Source organism: Carassius carassius, chromosome 18, assembly GCF_963082965.1.
Source record: "Carassius carassius chromosome 18, fCarCar2.1, whole genome shotgun sequence".
NCBI lineage: Eukaryota > Metazoa > Chordata > Actinopteri > Cypriniformes > Cyprinidae > Carassius > Carassius carassius.
The window spans coordinates 13,357,823-13,378,882 of NC_081772.1; the positions used below are offsets into that span (position 1 = coordinate 13,357,823).

At 37.5% G+C, this 21,060-nt stretch overlaps 1 protein-coding gene across 6 annotated transcripts in view; it reads right to left on the bottom strand.

Annotated features, from left to right (window-relative positions):
* The window catches only part of ppp4r4 (protein phosphatase 4, regulatory subunit 4), a 38,922-nt gene extending 22,592 nt beyond the window's left edge, over positions 1–16,330 (bottom strand). For 2 of the 6 annotated variants that reach the window (XR_009422225.1, XR_009422226.1), the window contains exons 1-12: positions 15,452–16,330; positions 14,292–14,365; positions 5,776–5,878; positions 5,515–5,662; positions 5,134–5,207; positions 4,909–5,015; positions 4,620–4,727; positions 4,083–4,204; positions 2,020–2,142; positions 1,749–1,912; positions 256–375; positions 49–126 (exon numbers count right to left, since the gene is read on the bottom strand). Coding sequence is in view for 4 of the 6 variants with exons in the window: in XM_059498670.1 (XP_059354653.1) it covers positions 49–126; positions 256–375; positions 1,749–1,912; positions 2,020–2,142; positions 4,083–4,204; positions 4,620–4,727; positions 4,909–5,015; positions 5,134–5,207; positions 5,515–5,662; positions 5,776–5,878; positions 14,292–14,365; positions 15,452–15,556 (1,326 nt within the window). In the remaining 2 variants the exon portion in view is untranslated. Of the gene's footprint in view, positions 1–48; positions 127–255; positions 376–1,748; positions 1,913–2,019; positions 2,143–4,082; positions 4,205–4,619; positions 4,728–4,908; positions 5,016–5,133; positions 5,208–5,514; positions 5,663–5,775; positions 5,952–6,428; positions 7,016–13,713; positions 13,773–14,291; positions 14,366–15,451 lie in introns of those variants that run through there. The other 4 variants (XM_059498670.1, XM_059498671.1, XM_059498673.1 and 1 more) reach the window with 4 other exon arrangements.
* Positions 16,331–21,060: the final 4,730 nt, after the last annotated feature.

The window sequence follows — 21,060 nt, forward strand, 5'->3', positions numbered from 1 at the left end:
GAAAGCTCTTTTAATAAACACACACACAAACCTTTATGCAGGTCTCACCTCCAATGAGTCATCCTGCAGCAAAGTGATTAGCTCTTTGTGTATGTAATGCACATTTGGGCCCAGCAATTTGACCACCTAATGCAGAGAGATTAGAACAGATGGTATTGTACATTCTAAATTATGGCACTGCTACCTGTCAAAATGTGAGTCACTTTGTGTACTATGACAAAAAAAATATGTTTAAATGAGTTTCTGAGTTTGTACCTCATGGAAACCACCAGCTGCTGTCCTCCGAACTGAAATCTCAGGATCATGACAAAGACTTGAGAAGGTACGATATAATTCAGACAGAAAGTGGTTTGGATCGGCAAATAACACTATGGCCTGCAAATTAATACAGAGAAGAAAATCTACAGACAAGACTCCAGACACACATCAATATGCTTATAAATAATTCAGGAAAGTCACTTTAAAAATACTGTATATACTTTGAATATTTCAAATAAAAGCTGTTCTTTTGAACTTTCTATTCATCAAAGAATCCTGAAAAAAATATCACCGTTTCCACAAAAATATTAGGCAGCACAACCGTTTTCATCACTGATTATAAGAAGAAATGTTTCTTAATCAAAATCAGTATATAAGAATGATTTCTGAAGGATCATGTGACACTGAAGACTGGAATAATGACATCTTTGTCATCACAGGAATAAAATACATTTTAAAATATATTAAAATAGAAAACAATTGTAATTAATTGTTTAAATTGTAATAATATTTTACAGTACCATTGTTTTTACTGTATTTTTATTAAATCAATACAGCCTTGATTATTATTATTTTAATCTTACAAACTATGGTAGAATAAAATTAATTTTGTCATTTAAAAAAATATTGATATTAAAAAAGTTACTAAAAGAAAAGCCCATTGGAAGGACACATTATCAGTCAATAACCACTTATATATAACCTACAAGTAGTGAAGACTTTTATTACTTTTATGATACTTTCATCATGCGTTTGTGTCTCTTAAAAAGCGACTGGTTTCTTAGACATAACTTTAAGCCACCTACATCTCAGACTGTTCACTAGACTGTAGCTATATATAACCACACTAACAACAAATGACCACTTCTGACAGTGATGATGGACAAGTCAGAGTCAAAATATTGCTTGGCCAAAAGGCCTTCAAATCATAAAAATGTTCTAAAAAATTAAGACTTTTTAAAAAAAAAAAGTATCTTTAGAGCTTTTAACAAGCAATGCTTAAACAAAAAATATTTATTATGACTTATGCAATAATCCAGTAATAAACTGCATCCTGGATTGAATATTTGAACAATTTAAACCACATTGCATGTCTCCTTGGTCTTTCGGAGCAAGTGCAAAACACCAAATCCAACTGTATTCTGATTCATGTTTACATGCTGACTGAAGACCAAGCTATGGCTGTATTATTTACAGTAGGTCTACTAGTCAGTCTTTGCGAAAATCAGACTGGTATGATTGGACCACCTGCTGTACATTAAATTTTTTTAAAAGACGACCAACTATTGCTTTAATCTGACTGAAATATAACTTTTGGCATGTAGTGTAATGTTTTAAAAAGCACCACAGAGCAACAGTGTTTACACTCTTGAAATGGCTCTGTATATTAAACTGGGATAGAACAAAGTACCTTAACACTGCACAATACACATTTCAACTTTATAGACAACAGAATGAAACAGTTATGGATGTTAGGCAAGAAAACTCACAGGAAAGTTGTAGGCACAGTTCCTGCGCACTAGGGCATATTTGTTCTCCAGCTCTAGTGGGTAGGGCTGGCTCTCGCAATGCCCATTTTCATGCTGCAAACCCAGACAGCACAACTTCTTATAAAACTCCAGAAACCAGAGGTGCTGCTCGTCAGTAAAAGACTCTGCTCAAATAAAAGATACAAAAATTCATGTCATGACTGTAATCCTAATGTCATGACTGTAATACTAAAACATTGCAGAAAGGCATAAAAAGGAAGCGGACAGTCACCTGAGAGCCCGTGACAAAGCTTTCCATACTGGAAGGACAAGGAGGCCAGCACTGCCTCATCGCCTTTGAAGCATTTTTCACAGAATGCCTTCACCAAGGGAAATATGACACAAGTTCTGTCATCTATGAAAAATGGTGTCAGAAAAGAAGGAAGGGTGAGAGGATGACAGAGAAAGAGTGTGAGACAATTTCAACATCTTTTCACAAAGGAGCCACATGCCAGTATCCGAATCTGATGTCTCTGCATGCAAAAAAGAAAAGAAACTGTGTATGATGATATGAACAGGTACGCAGCGTGTTTAAAAAAGTACTCTGTAAAATAATAGGGAGTTCTAATGTTTTTACACCACACTGCTTCTCTGTAATTTAACTACATTCCAGATTGTCTGATTTCCACAGCAGAAAGGCTGATATTAACATTGGTAATATCCCTTAAAGCAAGACACTACAGGTAAAAAAGGGAATATAATTCGCATTTATTTAGAACCAAGAACCAAGAGAAAACATTACCGTCTCCAGCCGCGAGAGGGCGCTGTAGACGGTAATGTTTTCTCTTGGTTCATGTCTCTTAGTTAATTTCTCTTGGTTCATGTCAAATTAATTTTGATAAATAAGTCGAACCTGACTATAAGTCGCAGGACCAGCCAAACTATGAAAAAAAGTGCGACTTATAGTCCGGAAAATACGGTATTTTCCACATACTGTACATCATTGTTTCTCCTCTATGCCCCACCTTCCGAAACGCATCATTTTTTACAAAGCTCATCGTTCTGAAAAGCGAGGTGTGCGCTGATTGGCCAGCTATCCACTGCGTTGTGATAGGCCGAACACCTCAAGCGTGTGACAGAAATGTTACGCCTTTTGTGATCCCCTGTCTGGCCGGAACGACGAGACATAAACATAAAACCAATTATAAACATGATATAAACATGAGTTCTAGTCGTGTCCTCTTTTGGAAGGCCAAACAAAGTAGTTTTGCTTTCTCAACGAAACAGCGTCACACACTGCGGCCTTAAATAAGCAGAGGCCAGAGGTCTAGAGTAAGCCTGGATGAGGGTGGATTCTACGAAGGAGCGTCCGTTGCATCCGTTGTGGCAACCACATGTGAGGACCCCGGACTGGACTCCACTTTATCCACTGTGAAAACTGATCTGGCGATCTACAGTGCAAAGTTGATGTATTTCCTCAGCGACCAGCACGGATCAGCTCTAGGCATGATGAAGAAGATATCGTCCTCTTTTGGAAGGCCAAACGAAGTAGTTTCCTTTCACAACCAAACACACAGCGTCTATACAACATGGACATGGAGGTGTCGGCAACAACAATACTACAACGAGAATAAAACGTACGCTTCTTTCTTTGCATGAACATCTGGGCAGCATTATGCAAATATTCCCACATAGTGACGTGGAGATGTGGGGGCGTGTTAGAACGAGCCGTTTCAGGGGGGAGTGGACGAGTCTTAACTTTTATAAAGAATATCTCTTTGGATTTCAGACTTAAGTCTTTTGCAACTTTACAGATCTTCTTCATGCACCAAGAGCATTTAACACAACAAAGAGAAAGGAAACATTGAAATCACATCATATGACCCCTTTAAAATTCATGCTTCATGTTGTCATTCAGGAAATTTGTCTTATTATCACACCATATATCAGAAAATCAGAAAAAAATGGTCAATAGCCTGCCTTTAAAATATATGTATTGTAATAATCTACTGACATATAGATAGATAAATTTACATAAAATAAACACTTAAATGTGTTTTTGGATGTTTCCTTTCCATTAGTCTTAAAGAAGAAAAGCTAAATTTACCAGTGCATTAAAAGAAAAAAAAATTATTTTAAATTTTTTTACTTGCATTAAAATGAGCTTCGTTTTTGTTAAAGATACTCAAAGAAAGAATATGAACTACATATTTATCCACATATGAAAAATATTTTTATTATATTAATATTATAATATTATATTATATTATTATATATATTACATCGTTGTCTTTTCAGTAAAAAAAAAACAAATAACGTGACAAATGAATTCAATAAACACTGTGAGTGGCTTACCACTGTCAAACATTTCCAACAGGTTGATGATGGTGTCGAAAGCTGCCAGTCTCACAGTACTGGCTTCATCTTGGGCCAGCTCAACCAGTTCAGGGAGCACTTCAACCTTAGTGTGGTCCAGCCTGGGACAGAGCAAATATAGACAAACTAGTCTTATGATCCATGTTGATACTGTACACAAAAATTTTCACCACAGACATTATTGCTAACAGAATGTCCCAAAGTGCTTAAGTTTAAGCATCAGTCTGTCACATTGTGAAAAACTTGCATCCCTTGGTTTAAATATGTGAGAGAAAATGTCTTGCATTCAAAAGAAGAAGCAAAAACACTGAAAACTAAAAACACTGATATATACTGTATATAAAAAAATAATATACACTATACCTGTTATTTACAATTTAAATGATACAATATACTTTGTTTTCCTATCGAATTCCTATTATTCCTTATAGGAATAACAGGAATTAGATTTGGCAGCGTTAGATATTCTAATAACAAAATGTTCTTTTTAATGTCTTTCTGCTTCATATCTTTTACCCAATTCCCCTGGTGATGTTCTCCAGCTGGCGGCACATGCAGGCGCGCACCTCATACTCTACATCCTGGCATAATGACCTGATCAGTGGCAAAAGGTCTTTCTTCACTCTGCAGAGAAAAACCACGGTAGACATTTTAAGTCAGCAAATAACCAACCAAAGGTGTATTTTAACTTAAGCTTTTCAACTTTAACATCAATAAAAATAAAATTACTTTATATTAAGAATATCATATAAGTTGTTCTTGTCCTCTTATTTGATTGGTCATTATTGGTCTCATTTGAACTCACATTGATGACTCAAATTTGCCAACAACCTTTCCTAAGATGCGACAGCTGGCCAGACGTGCCGGAACAGACTGGGAGAGCTGATGTTTCGATAATAGAGGACTCAGAATCTGTGCAATCAATCAATCAAAGCAAACTTGAATTTAATTAACACTGATAGCTGATTTCTTCTTCATATACCATGGGTATAGAAATGACAGACAAGAGAAACACCGCAGCTGTCATTACCTCTTGCCTGATAGTTTCCTTTGGTAAAGCATCAATTGCTGACAGCAACGTCTCCAACCAAGCATTGCTGACAACTATTAAAAATAAAGATATAGTAGCTTATTGTGTCCTTGACATGCAGAAATTCATATTTCATTCTGGCATACACTACAGTTCAAAAGATTGGGGTCTGCAAAATAAAGCAAAATGTATTTGATAAAAGTAAAACAATAGTATTGTAAAATGTTATTACAATTTAAAATAACCCTTTTCTATTTTCAAATATTTTAAAATGTAATTTATTCCTGTGAAGGCAAGCTGAATTTTCAGCAGCCATTACTCTAGTCTTCAATAGTTTATACAGTACAGGTACTTTTCAAGCATTGTCAAATAAAAGGCAACCTGTGTCCCTGTGGTCGAGATTCAGGAGAACTATCTGCAAGATTGAGTGGGTGTGTGTCTGGATGAGGACAATGTCATCTTGGAGGACGGTCAGGAAAGATCCTGCAGCGGCAAGCTGCATATCTGCCCCAGCTACATGGAGCACTTCCTGTCGGGGTAAAAGAAGGAGCTCTGTATGACCATTCACAAACAGCTCACACCAAGGCATCACATAAGGATCTTAACAACAAAAAGCGATAAATTAAATACTGTTAGGCCTACCCTGACTTTTGGCACAACCCTGCGAAAGGTCTCTGCTGGGTTCTGACGCACCAGGTTTGACAGGTTGATGATCACGCTGGCCCTTTGGACATCTTCACCAGAACTGAACAACACAGAAATGTGGCTGGTGATATAAATAACATGGCTGTATTCTGCTGTGTTTCAGAAGTTACTGTCTGACATTTATCTTATTTTATGTGCTACAGTACATTCATGTACCACATTTATTTAAAATATGCAAAGTAAAACCTACTGCAGAGATTCCAGTCTCAATGCTCTGTCTCTCAACTGCTTGTACTGACAGCAGTCTCGTTTTGGCTTATTTTATTCCATTGTATCCTTAAAAAAACACCCAGATTCACAAAAACGTTCTTAAGAAATGAGTTAAGAAATTTCTTAAGATAAATATTCCTAATAAAAGTTTGTAAGAATGTTTCTAAGTCCAATTCTTGAAAAAAAAGAATACATGCTAAATGCTTCTGAAAGTAATATTGTAATTATAACATTTAAAAATGAAGTCCCTATTTGACTTTTATGGAACTGTTACTGAATTTCTAACTTAAATAATTTTGAATACGTTAACATTTTCTTTCTTTTTTAAAATACGCATTACATTTTTTGCAGTATTTGAATATGTAAATTTCCTTGTACACATAAACCTTTTGGAAAGTTTATGTTTTCAAAAAATAGTCAAATCTATAAGATATTTTCCCCATTAGAACATCAGGTAACTATGGTAACCGAGAACTGTTTTTCTTCACAGGTGGGTGAAGACTCCTTGCTGACTGTATGAAAAGTGAAATTAGAGAACATCAATTAGATTTATAGGACAATGCCAATCTTTAGATGCAGGGTCAAGACTCCCCTCTTTCAACAATACTTGGATTAATTAACAAAACCGCTTTGTGTTGTACTTTATATTACTGTAGATTTCTTTGTACTAGTTCATACTTTTTTTGCATTTGTTCAGGAAGCACTTCTTTCCTACTGTAGCAGATGATGCTTGATAGCAAGTTGCTAAGTTGCATGCTAGCCATCTGTTGATCACAATGGTCTCTTATGTGAAGCCAAAGCACTATTTGTAAGATGCTCTCTGCATAGGAGAATCAAATAAATGTAATCCATGTAAATTGTTTAAATGACAGCGAACTACTGCTGTGCCCAAATTGAATTTTTCAAATTCCACTAATAAACAAAACTTTTGCGCCCACACGTCAGTCTGAAGTCCAAGAACATGAAAAGAGAGCAGAACTCAATTGTGATCTTTAATTACTCCCTTTAATTTTTGTTTTTAAACATTTTAGCCATTTTATTTTGGATGAAATGTGCAAGTAGCCATAAAAGTGAAGGAAACGCCTACATGTTCATATTATTTATAGAACCATTGTGCTGTAGTTGTTTTTACCATTCAAGCAGAACCCTCTGAAGCTTGGTACAGCTAAACCTCCTAGTCATTCTCTCTGAGAACACTCTCATGTCTATCAGTCTCTCATGTGTGCTGTTGTTCTAAATAATGGACTATAAACAGGTATTCATTACTTTTTCAGGGATAGGCTGTGTTTTTGAACATAAACGTCCTTTGTTGGCAGACAGTTATTTAATAACTAAGAAACAGCCTGACCTGCTGCCAAGTTTGTCTAAGAAGAGAGTAATACGGTCATGCTTTGTGCACTTCTTGAATAAGGTCAATAATGTGCAGCACCTCAGCAAAGCCTGTGTTTATACTCTAAATGACAGAGCTACCATGCAAAGAGAAGAACAGCTGACATCTATACGAAGACGAAAGACAATCAGCTAAAGACCAGGTGCTGAATGGTTTGGAAACACAATCCCACATTTGTGAGACTTGAGTCTCTTGTTTGCTCCGGCCAGGTCCTTGTTGAAAAGTGGTCAGAAAGTAAAAAGAGCTATGCTCGCATTTGTAATTAGATTTCCCTGGTGAGTGAAAGATACACAATGGCCTCAGTCTAGTAGAACATTTTGTTGCATTTTGAAATTGTCGTTTCATATAGCAGCTCAAGAGAATTCATGTTGTGGAGACACTGTGTTTTGTCTTGAAAGCGTAGCTACTATGTTTAGCCTTCCAAAAAAGGACACAACTAGAAATCAGTGGTTAAGTTGTATTTACAACGCTGTTCCAAAACAGTCCCAAATATTCATATGTGCAAATGGGCAGCGCATTTTGCGGAGGACAAGGACTGTTTCCTGTGAGAGTAGCCTACAGTGCCACTGTCTGTTTCTATAAAGTGGGACAATTCCAACTTTGCAAGGAGAGTCTGTAAGTACATTTTCATATTTAAAGGATTTGCCACTGATGATTCAAATGCGAGTTTTGAGCAGTGTACTGCTGTTAGAGCTTGTTGTTCGTCTTTTCTCCAATCAAAAATGCAGACATGGTTTTATGTTTATGCAGCGCAATACACAACGCGTACAAAGACAGTATAAATCATTATAATAAGTAATTATGTCCCCTCTGGATGCAACAAATGCCTCATTTGTAATGGGTTTTATTGGTTTTGTCTCATAGCGTTGGTGTCCTGACATTTTATCCTACTCGTCAGGCACACACAGCATCAAAGTGTTAAGGGGCGTAACATTTCCGTCACACGCTTGAGGCATTCGGCCAATCACAGCACACTGGATAGCTAGCCGATCAGAGCACACCTCGCTTTTCAGAATGATGAGCTTTGTAAAAACTGACACGTTTCAGAAAGGCGGGGCATAGAGGAGAAACAATAATGTACATTATGTGAAAAATTATGTTTTTTTTTACTTTAAACCACATAGACACATTGCTTTACACCAAATACACAAAATAATGTTATTTTAAGCAACATCATATGACCCCTTTAACATACTAAGTGGAGCTATAAAATTAAATTAATAGAGCAAAAACATGAAAGTGGGTTACACTGGTTTAAATCATTTGATTTAGGAAGAATCTGATGAAGAATGTTCGAATTCTTATTGAAATCTCTGACTTCTGATTGCAGACTTTGTCAAATCTGAATTAAGAGCGAACTAATGTGGGACTACATTGATCTATTTCTCAGAAATAATCTGAAAACAAAATGGAAAGCAAAAGTCTCTGTTTATCTCATTGCTGTCTGAGGAAAAACATTAGCTTCATTTATAAGTCAAATGTTTAGATGTTTAGAAAGGCCCACTTTGGAAAGATGTTACTGTACCTTGTGTTTAGAATCTTTGAAAAGGGACCAGTAAAACAATTCACATCGAACCCTATCTGAGCTCAAGAGCTCAACACAAAGTTAGAAGAGAGTGGAAGAAGGCAAAATGCAGTGGCAAAAAAAGTGACACACTGTTTGAATTCTCCCCCTCCAAAAGAAATGAGTCAGCAATTGATTGTTGAGCCAGCAGAACTGTAATGAAACCTAAACAAAGCCCACTTAGTAATTAGTTTTATACATTTGGCAGCGTCTCTAATCCTTCCAACCCCAACAGGGCCAATGATGATGCTGGGAAGAAAGTAAAGAGCACAGGCTGTTTGCAGTCTGTCCATGAACAAACATTTCATACCCTGAATTTCACATCCCCACAAATGATACTTTCTTCTAAATTGTGCACATTCCAAATTCCATAATGCTCTTAAAGGAAGACCAGTGTTTTTTAAGATTGACAAATTAATGTAAATGGTATGTGAAAAGTGTTGTTTGCCAAAAAAATATTCCAAATAATATATGGCTATATGGCTAATATATGGTTTTAATGAACGTCAATGTAGACCATGCTTTTTTAGAACCAGATTATGTTGTTACAGACATTTACCAGCAAGGGCTACTGAGGCTATTCTAACCAAACACCTGAAGTGTATAGTCATTCCAACAAACAAGTCCTGACACAAACAACAAAAAGCATGTCTTAAAATCCTGCAGCCTCATCAGTATGACTCTCAGCAAGAGCAGTGACGCACTCAGTGCTGTTCCTGACATCAGCACACCAGAATGGAAAAATCTCTCACTGAGCCACATCTAAACTCACAGTACCTAAAAGCTAGTCAGCAACAACTTCTCTGGCTAAGTCTTACTATATCAGAGGCAGTGGGGGTTTACCTGCTACTCAAACTGTAACTGAAACATACTGTTCTAGAGTTACAGTATATATAATTTTTATGTAGCATAGTGTAGCATATTTATGAATTAAGCCCAATGACACATGCAAACTTCAACTAGATAGAATCTCAGGGTAATCGCTGATAAAGGGACCAAAATAAAATTTTTGCAAATGTGTCTCTTGTAAATAAAAATGACCTCAAAATTCAATTACATTTTTGGAATTAATCAGCCTAAATCTGAACTCAAGAGACTTAAGAGTTTTGCTGAAATATCACTTATGTTGCAAGTCATACAAAAAGCATTTGAAATGTAAAAAGCATTGTGTATGACAGTGAGATAACAAAATCATGACATTAGGCCTCATGCAACCTTATGCAAGTCTGAGAATTGGGCATTCTGAGCGGTTACTTGATATCAATGCAGATTATTCAGGCTTTATAATTGAGAAGAATTACAAACAGCTACATACACTGAAATATGATATTGATTCATACGATACAAAATGAATAGATGTGCAAAATGCTAAAAATATCTCACTAAGATGGCATCACGTTTGCGTAACCATAATCTATGATGTGACCGCACGACAGAAACCCCTCCTCTTTTTTAACCATTCATCCATTTCTTAACAAGCACTCTCTTTCCTGTCATTTTACAGATGCTCTGGCAGCTTGCTTTTACATGCCAAATGACATCGAACGGGGGCAATTAAATTGTTCTCAGAACTAGTTTGCCACCCGAGGGAGTCAGGCTGTGGACCGACTCTGGCACTAAATTAGCACAAGCAAGGAGCAATATAGTGTTTTATAAGTTAAAAAGGGACAAAATCAGACCTTCAAAAAAATAGTTTTGGGTCAAAAAGTATAAAAAGAAATAGTTTTGGATATTTGGTCCAAGCATTTTCATCTCTGCGTAGCATGGAAGCATACAGCATGTAACCAGATAACAGATATGCTGCTGGTATGTTTTTCTAGAACCAAGAAACCTTGACGCTGACTCCATAAATCCACGTTAAAAACACGTTGGTGCTCCAACTACACTGTTATTAGGAAAATATGTCTATATACCAACTGACTATTCATGCAGCACAAACAGTGGAGTATCATGGTAACAACAGCAAGGTTGTGGGTTTAATTCTCAGAGAATGCAAGGACTGAAAGAACTGTCGCTTTGAATAAAAATGTCTGCAAATGCATAAATGAAAATCAACAAAAATGTCAATATCAAGATTAAAATATACACTCAAAAAGTACTTAATTTATGTATTTTAACAGCATTTTAAATTTCCATTCATTTAGATTGCACTGTTTTAATATAAACCAACTAATACACTTAAACTGATGCATACTTGTCAGTCATATACAATATACAGGTGCATCTCAATAAATCAAAATGTCGTGGGAAAGTTCATTTATTTCAGTAATTCAACTCAAATTGTGAAACTTTTGTATTAAATAAACTCCCTGCACACAGACTGAAGTAGTTTAAGTCTTTGGTTCTTTTAATTGTGATGATTTTTGCTCACATTTAACAAAAACCCATCGATTCACTATCTCAACAAATTAGAATACTTCATAAGATCAATAACAAAAATTTTTTTAGTGAATTGTTGGCCTTCTGGAAAGTATATTCATTTACTGTACATGTACTCAATACTTGGTAGGGGCTCCTTTTGCTTTAATTACTGCCTCAATTCGGCGTGGCATGTAGGTGATCTGTTTGTGGCACTGCTGAGGTGGTATGAAAGCCCAGATTTCTTTGACAGTGGCCTTCAGCTCATCTGCATTTTTTGGTCTCTTGTTTACCATTTTCCTCTTGACAGTACCCCATAGATTCTCTATGGGGTTCAGGTCTGATGAGTTTGCTGGCCATTCAAGCACAACAACACCATGGTCATTTAGCCAACTTTTTTTGTGCTCTTGGAAGTGTGGGCAGGTGCCAAATCCTGCTGGAAAATGAAATCAGCATCTTCATAAAGCTGGTCAGCAGTAGGAATCATGAAGTGCTCCAAAATTTCTTGGTAAATGGGTGCAGTGACTTTGGTTCTCAAAAAACACAATGGACCACCACCAGCAGATGACATTGCACCCCACATCATCACAGACTGTGGTAACTTAACACTGGACTTCAAGCAACTTCGGCTATGAACTTCTTGGTTTCCAAATGAAAAACAAAACTTGCTCTCATCTGAAGCAACAGTCCAGTTCTTCTTCTCCTTAGCCCAGGTAAGACGCCTCTGACGTTGTCTGTGGTTCAGAAGTGGCTTAACAAGAGGAATACGACAACTGTAGCTAAATTCCTTGACACATCTGTATGCCTTGACCCCAGCCTCAATCCATTCTTGAATCGATTTTGCTTTACAATCCTCATAAGGCTGCAGTTCTCTCGGTTTGTTGTGCATCTTTTTCTTCCACACTTTTTCCTTCTACTCAACTTTCTGTTAACATGCTTGGATACAGCACTCTGTGAACAGCCAACTTCTTTGGAAATGAATGTTTGTGGCTTACTCTCCTTGTGAAGGTTGTCAGTGATTGCCTTCTGGACAACTGTCAGATCAGCAGTCTTCCCCATGATTGTGTAGCCTAGTGAACCAAATTGATAAACCATTTTGAAGGCTCAGGAAACCTTTGCAGCTGTTTTGAGTTGATTAGCTGATTGGCATGTCACCATATTATTTGTTGAGATTTGGATAAATTTGTTGGATTTTTGTTAAATGTGAGCCAAAATCATTACAATTAAAAGAACCAAAGACTTAAACTACTTCAGTCTGTTTGCATTGAATTTATTTAATACACGAGTTTCCATTTTGAGTTGAATTATTGAAATAAATGAAGTTTTCCATGACGCTCAAATTTATTGAGATGCACCTGTAAATGAAACAGGTAATAGTACTTTTAAACTGAATGTGTTTTAAATTCACAATAACCAGGTTAATATATTTCTCTTAAATAAATCCAATTTGTTTCAGTCTTTCTCGTTTCAAACTATGCTTTTTGTTTTGGTGCAGAATGTTTTTTTTAATTTTTTTTTTATATTTTATTTATTTATGACTGACAAATATGCATCACATTAAGTTTTATTTTACTTTTTAAAGATGTGCCTGAAATATCCTTTTGTATTGGTTTATGTTCTCTTAACACTATAAGAGCAACATAATACAATACAATTTAAATTCAATCATTAAAATCTGTCCCCTTTAATATAACATTTCTAAACAGCTTGGAATGTTCTTAATCTTGTCTAAAATATGACTAAAACATAGTTTAACCAATAATATAATGTGCATTTGCTAACTATAAATTCATAATATTTTAAGATTATGGCAGATGTGCAGATTCTAGGGAAATCTGATCAAATGTTAACTCTGTCTCCCCAGTAATCAGCACCATATCCATTCAAGTTTAATGATCAGATAACACTATATCACTGCTAAACCTGCATCTGAGCGACAGTAACATTGAAACTTAAAAGAGTGGTGACTCCCTGAAATCCTTCGAGATGAGCATGCAGTCAGCTAGCTCTACCTAGCTATCAATGAGAGACCATTCAAGAGATCCATTATTCATAAGAATAGTACAGCAGCGATGACACCACCTGCCCTGACCCACTGAGCTGGATGTTCTGTGCCAGTTAGCAAGCATTGAGAAGTTGTTGTGCGGTCAGCTTACTCCGGATACACATTTGGCTGAACAGCTGCAGCCAACAATTGCTGGCATGGGTAAACAGTTTCCAGAGTGTCAAGTGGAAAGAAAAAGCAATGAACATTACTGATTTCAACAATCTGGAACCCATAAAATTGATGAAAAACATGGCATAGTTTTAAACAGAAACAAAACTGTCAACCCTAAAGGCCTCAGCCTCCTACCTGAGAATGAGATGATGTGGCCTGAGAGGTTTATGTTCAGATCTTGCTCAAATTATAACCTTTTTAACATAAATAAAAATGGTACCTAAATGTATATTTCAAATAATACTTAAATTATATTTTTTTATAATCCATCAACAAATGATAGATGGAAACAAATCCCTGCCGTGCATTTTTTTTTAAATATAATCTTTTAACTCTGATGTATGTCAAAATATGGAAGAAATTATCTGACACTATTTCCATCACATCACAGTTTTAAAGACTTTTTTTCAAGCTCATGTAAAATAAACATATTGTCAGCCAATCCGAATCCATTCGACCTTAAAGAACTCGAGTATTTAAAAAGACAGAAGACAAAACAACAGCAGCTCGAGCTTATAATAAACAGTTGTTTGCTGATATGGATGCTAATATAGTTACTATTAGTTATCTTAATTGTTTGTCTCTTGATGTGAACCAGCTTTTAATCTAGCAAACTTGGACCTAACAATTTCAAAACTAACAATCCTAGCCCTAAAAAACATTATAGAAAAGATCAGTTATAGTGGCAGTGCCACAAATGGGTCCTTTTTTACCTCAGAAGGTAGACTGCTCGCTCTATGTCATTCAGATCTTCATCCACAGTGAGCTTGTCAATCTCTTCTGCAGTCTGCAAATGGTGGAAACAAGATGAACAGCTATGAAGCCTGGCCTTGCTATAGGCACTATACAAAACACTAAGTGCTAAAATAAAGGAAGCAAAAGTCATTATCATAAAATGTTGAGCGTCTCCATAGAAAACACAAAAATCTGCAAAAGTAGAGCATCTTAAATAAAGAATGGCCAGTAATTGGGCAAGATTCCATTACAGATGACTCAGCCAAATATGTGAGGAGGCTGCAGGGAGGCAGGATGCGAGGCAAGAGGGACTGCGTGGGAAGACATAGTGTGGGGGACGTTAGCCATGTGTGGGTGCCTAGACTATTACCTTAGGACTCTGAGAGCCACAATGCTTTTCTTTGGTACCTCCCCATTAAAAAAATAATACGATAAGATAAGATAAGATAAGATAAGATAAGATAAGATAAGATAAGATAAGATGATAAGATAAGATGCAGAAAACACCCGCCCCCTCTGTAGGAGTTGCAATATTCCCGCATACGCGATGCTGAGAGATGAGCTGCGAGTATCCCTGCCTAACTTCACTGCTGCCAGGTACATGATTACAGAGACGCCCAAAACGACGTTCACACAACTACAAGTGAATACAACCGATTTATGTGAAGCAATTAGCGGTAGTGATAGGAATAACGTAATGGTTTGAAGTGGAAATCCTCTATTCCGCAGTGGTGAGGCGCCAAAACGAGGAGGCGAAGCAGTGATGCGGACAGCTGACAGAAACTGCGTCACTCAGCAGGCTGAAGTGGGCAACCCCCGTCCTTCCCTAAGGATGCTAGTACAGTTACTACTTCAAATAAAGATAATAGAGTGTACGACGCGATAATGTATTAGAATAAATGGCCGTGGCGCGCGTAACAAAATAAGCGGAAGCGTCAAAACGAGTGAATGTTTTGTGTTTTAGTCTCTCCCTAAAGAAATCACCTGCAGCGTCCAAAAAATTCCTCCACTCTTAAGATATATTAAGTATTGAATCATTACATGTCTCATTGTTACAGTATTGTTTGGTAAGCAGCTAACGAATACTATACGAAACAAACAATTTGACATTTATAGGGGGGGATTATATTATACATACCTTCAGACACCTGCGTATGGGTCTCTCGATGAAAGTAAGATCCTGCAGGTCATCTATCTCTCCAAACAAACTGGACTGGCTCGGCGTCATTTTCCTGACAAACATCTGTCCTAAGTGTGTTAGTCAATGTGTCAGACGCGGGTGTCAGAGTCCTGTCATTATTGTGGCTTCTTGACAGTGAATGACTGATGTGATGTTTTTGATGAAGAGAGGATGGTGATCCCACGATAAACGCGTCCAACTGGTTGCAAAGCTTGATCTTTCACTAATTTATTTGCGTGGTTTCAATTGTCTGTGCAGTTTCTACACGCGCTTTCAGCTGACGCGCGTGCGCTGATGAACATAGTAAGGGATTCCTGCGATAAATGTTGCTTACTTTCTGAGAAAAAGATGGATTTGGTTCGCGTTTTCCCAATGGAGCAGGTCGAGATGTCGAGTGCTTGTGGTCAGCGCGTGCTGGTGATCAAAAATGAAATCATTGTCCAGCTTATGATAAAACCATCCAGATATGGCTGTTGACAAATGAAGAAAAGATCTGTAATATTCCCGATGAGTGCTGAATGTCAGATTGCGGCTGGCGTAAACTACATTTGCAGTTTAACATGGTCACACATACCTGTTCACCTGCTTCGGTTGAGGTTAGCTCGCTAATTATACGACAACAAAGTTGAAAAAAATGGCTTGTCGAAAAAACTACTCTCGAGAACGCCGTGCATTTTGTCTAGTTAATGCTCACCTCAAGCAATCCTCTGTAAATCTAGCTCAAATGGCAACATGGATGGCTTCATAAAAGCTACGTCTTTTATATTGTGGATGTGCTAGCAAGCAAACAGGAATATTCAAACCACGCAAACGCACTGCACCAACTAAGCTGGTTTCCATGGAGACAGCATGCCATAGCAGCTCTGAGCGGCTGGAACGTCAGAGCGTTCAGTCGACGTTCGTCATAGAAATGGACTCAGAACACAGAACAACAACTGAATGGTTCTGACTGTCCTGTTGTAATTGATTACGTTTACTTACGGCATAATATTCTAAATATGGCTAATACCGCGGTAAACATTCGACAGTTAGCTCGTTGTGCAAACTTGTAAACCAGTGCCTAAGGTAATTCAGGCTAACACATTTACACAATTCAGAATAATAAAAGTAACTTAAAGGGGTCATGAACTGCCGTTTTTGGTTATTATTTTGTACTGTTCTTTGAAGGCCCGTTATAATGTTATCAAGATTTCCACATAAAAAAAACAATAACTTAGAATGAATAGGGTATTTTATGCCCTGTTTTGACCTCATCAAAACACTCCCTTTGAATGTGCTGTGGAGGATCAATTCGGAAGCATAGACAGTAAATGAAATGGACCCAGTGACCCCATTGGATTCAACAGAGACAAGTGAAGTCAGTTAGAAGCATAGACAGTAAAAGAAATGGACACAGCGGATTCAATGGAGAAAAATTAAGTCGATTAGAAGCACGCACTTCCTGGGGGTCGAGCGTACTTTTTTTTTAAAATTATTATTATTGCAGAACTTACACATAATTAAAAGCTCAGGGAAGTGAAGCAATGTTGTATCTCTTACAATGAATAAGCAAAGAAACATATATATATATATACAGCATTTGCATACAGCACATTATGTAATTATGCATACAAAAAAGAAAAGAAAAGAAAAGAAAAGCATAACAACAATGTTAAGTCATATCTTTGAATAAATCATCACAATGCATCAAAAAACTTGCACTCTTTTTGTTATTTATAAGTCTAAGGGATGAAATAAAAAAAAAAGTCAGCAAGAAAAAGAGGGAAACTCAAAGGAGACTTAAGCCATTTTTGCTTGTGAATAAAGAATTTTGCATACAAGATAAAGAAATTAACAACATGTTCAAGGGACATCAGCTTTGGGTTTTCATAATAAAAGATAATCTCTTTGAGAATTAAAGTGTGGGTCACATTTGTAGTGCCAAAAACAAAAGCACTTAATTCAGCCCAAAATCTATTGTTTACATTACACTCACAAAATAAATGGGTGACAGTTTCCTCCACAAAACCACAAAAAGAGCAAGTCTCATCAATATCAGAATATTTAGAGATGGATAAGTTAACAGGATAGATTTTATGAAGGATTTTACAATGAATTTCCTTAACTTTGTTGGATACACAAAATTTACTAGGCAAAAGCCAGGCCTTTCTCCAAATTATGTTTGTTACAAAGGATCCCCAATAGAATTTACCCCTTGGAGTAATCTTTCTCTTCATTTGAAAAATTTAATATATCTATTGTTGCATTTTCTATCTAAAAAATCTATCTCGCCCAGGCGTAAAGCCGGATAAACACTATTACCTTTACTGAAGTTAAGGTGATTTTTAATTAATTGAATTAAGCCTGCTGGGATAGCTTTTATCAAGTTATTATATTCCTTTGGTGGAACTGGAAAGTTATGGAGATTCAAGAATTGCTTATAGGTTAGAATATGACCAGAATCATCAAAGACAGATAGAATGCAATTAAGATTATTGTTAAACCATCTAGGAAAAAAGAGAGATTTATTTCTAACGATTATATCCGCATTATTCCAAAGGAGAACTTTGTGGGGGGGAAAGCTATGGACAAAACACAATTTCCACGAAAGAAGGCATTGCTGATGAAAATTAGATAAGGAGATGGGTAACTTGCTAGGTAAAAAGTTGCACTTTAATAGGAAAGACAGGCCACCGAGTTTGTTAAAGATATTATTAAGAATGAAAAACCATAACGACACTGGATTCACAAGGCACCTTTTCAGCCAGTTTACTTTAAAGGTGTTTATAGTATCAGCAAAATCCAAAAAGTCAAAGCCGGGGGTCGAGCATACTGCGCAGACTCAAACTGAGCTTGATGATGTAGAGGTCATGTGAGCAACCTGTCTGACAATTGTAAGTCTTCTAATCGCTGTGCCAAGAGAAATCTGAATCACCCACCGAATCTTGCAGAGAAGGCGAGCGTGAACAGGAGCAAATTTCGGTAAGTATTCTGATTAATTATCTCCCTTGACTTTATGCCTCCACGTCCCCCCCATAGCCTCATAGACAGTAAAAGATTGCCTGCGAGCTTCTCATCCTGTCCATACGGTAATTTCTCTACTGTGCGACAGAGAGTCGCAGGTTATGACGCAATCGTTAGCCTATTTTTACAAAAAAAATGCTTCTACGGGAACATAACATAAGATACAAGGTAATGGAGCCTTTTATACATTTTCGTGTTTCTTTAGAAATAATTAATGGACAAATGGAGTCTTTAAAAGCCTCAGATGTAAAGTTATTCACTGTCAAAGTGACGCCAAAATGAATGGGAGTCAATGGAATGCTAACAGCAGGTTGGGGCACCGCAAATCAATGGCGGCGCTTGGGGAAGCTTCAATAAAATATGAAACCCTGCCCCCCTACTCAGAAGTAAAGGGTCACTGCTATGATTAGCTAACAGTGACGTCAGAATCCAGAAGTGTAATTCCTCTTGGGTTCCTTTGAGATTTTCCTATGGGGTTTTATAATGGGGGTTTTCAATTAATGAGTAAAATAAAACTTGTGGTAAACATAACATAAATTCAGCCCAAAGTTCTTATCTAGTTACTTATTAAAAACATACGTTTTCAAAAATTACTCCTTCAGAATTTGTATTTTGGGTATGGATGCATGTAATTTACATTGTATAACAAAGTTATGTTTACCACAATCTTTGTTTTACTCATTAATAAAAAAAACTAAAAAAAAAAAACTAATATAAAACCCCATAGCAAAATCTCAAAGGAACCCGCAGTGAGTTATTTCTCCACATTCTTCATCATAGTTCCACCTTAAAGGGATCATATGATGCGATTTCAAGTTTTCCTTTCTCTTTGGAGTGTTACAAGCTCTTGGTGCATAAAGAAGATCTGTAAAGTTGCGAAGACTAAAGTCTCAAATCCAAAGAGATATCTTTATAAAAGTTCAGAGTCAACCACGCACTCCTAAAACAGCTCATTCTAACACGCTCAAACATGTCTATGTCACTGTGTGGGAAGATTTGCATAATGCCACCCGAAATGTCCATGCAAAGAAAGAAGGCGTAACTTTTATTCTCACTGTTGTCGCCGCCTCCATGTTGTGGAGAAGCTGTGTGTTTCGTTGTGAAAGTGAAACTACTTTGTTTGGCCTTCCAAAAGAGGCACACACAGATAATAAATGCGGCCAATTCACTGTCAATAGCAGCACCATCCGCCAACCACTTCAAGAGAGAAGCACGTGCAGATAATCAACACGGCCAATTCACCATCAGTAATCACATCATCTATCCATGAGAGAGAACCACTATAAATAATCATAGCCACTTTACCTTCATTCTTTCAAGTCTTTCAGCATCCCTCCACCGCCCCGATACTTCACCGTTGGGCCGATTCTGAGCTCTGGGCCCTCTCCCTGGGCAGCATGCCAAATACAAATACTATTCTTCTCGCTTTATTATCTGCTAGGCGAACTCATGAAACCAGTGTCTGTTTCTATAAAGTAGTTCCATATTTGCAAGGACATTCTGGGGCTTCTGACTCACAGTCTGTAAGTATGTTTAAATATGTAAAGGATTTGCCACTGATGATTCAAATGCAAGTTTTGAGCAGTGTACTGTAGAGTAGAGCTTGTTTTATGTAGTTTCTCCGACCACAAATGCAGATATGTTTTTATGTTTAAGTGCGATATGCAATGCAACGTGTAATAAGACAATGTAAGTCATTATAATCAGTATTTATGTCCCCACTGGATGCAACAAATGCCTGGTTTGTAATGAGTTTTATTGTTTTTTGTTCTGACGTCACTTCCTGTTTGTTGTTGGCGGCTGTACTGCGTTTGAGCTCCGTCACTATATTCTTTTCATTGACTATTTTTAAATCAAAAATCAATTTTATACATCATCGTTTCCGTTTATATAACGTGTGAATATATCCTCTATTGTATTCTACAACAAAAACAATCAGAGCGCCTCGCTATCACTAGTTTTATTTTGATCTCCCGGGTCCGCTATTAGCTTTTAGCCCGTTAGCATCAGCAAGCGTGGTTGCAGCTAACTGCGCTTACATTGCTAATACTCTATTCACACACATTACCACTGCTGTACTCACTGTTACTTGCTTTAATGGCGGATGAATGTCTCCACTCTGTGCAGCTCGAGCTCGAGGCCGTGGGAAAGCAGATTCGCGACCTGGAGGTGAGGCAGGCCCAGCTGAGAGAGCGGAGAGCCGCGCTGGAATCATCCCGGGCTGACGCTCACAAGTCCGGGGTAAGTATACAGCGTGCTGCTAACAGTCCCACCACGTCTACTCCGTGTGTTTCTCTGCACAGGCCCGGTGCACCCAGGACGCGATCTTCCCAGATGTCCTTCACTGCGACGCCGGGACACCACGGACCCTGCGTGCATCCACAGCGGAGGACGCGAGCCGACGACCCCGGGCGACGACTTCTCCCCCTCCTGCCTTCGACATCTCCATCCGGAACCGCTTCGCTCCCCTCCGCGAGACAGGACGCTACGCTGTGATCATCGGAGACTCCATCGTCCGACACGTAAGTGCTACGTTAGCCGAAGGTAAAGTGCACACTCATTGT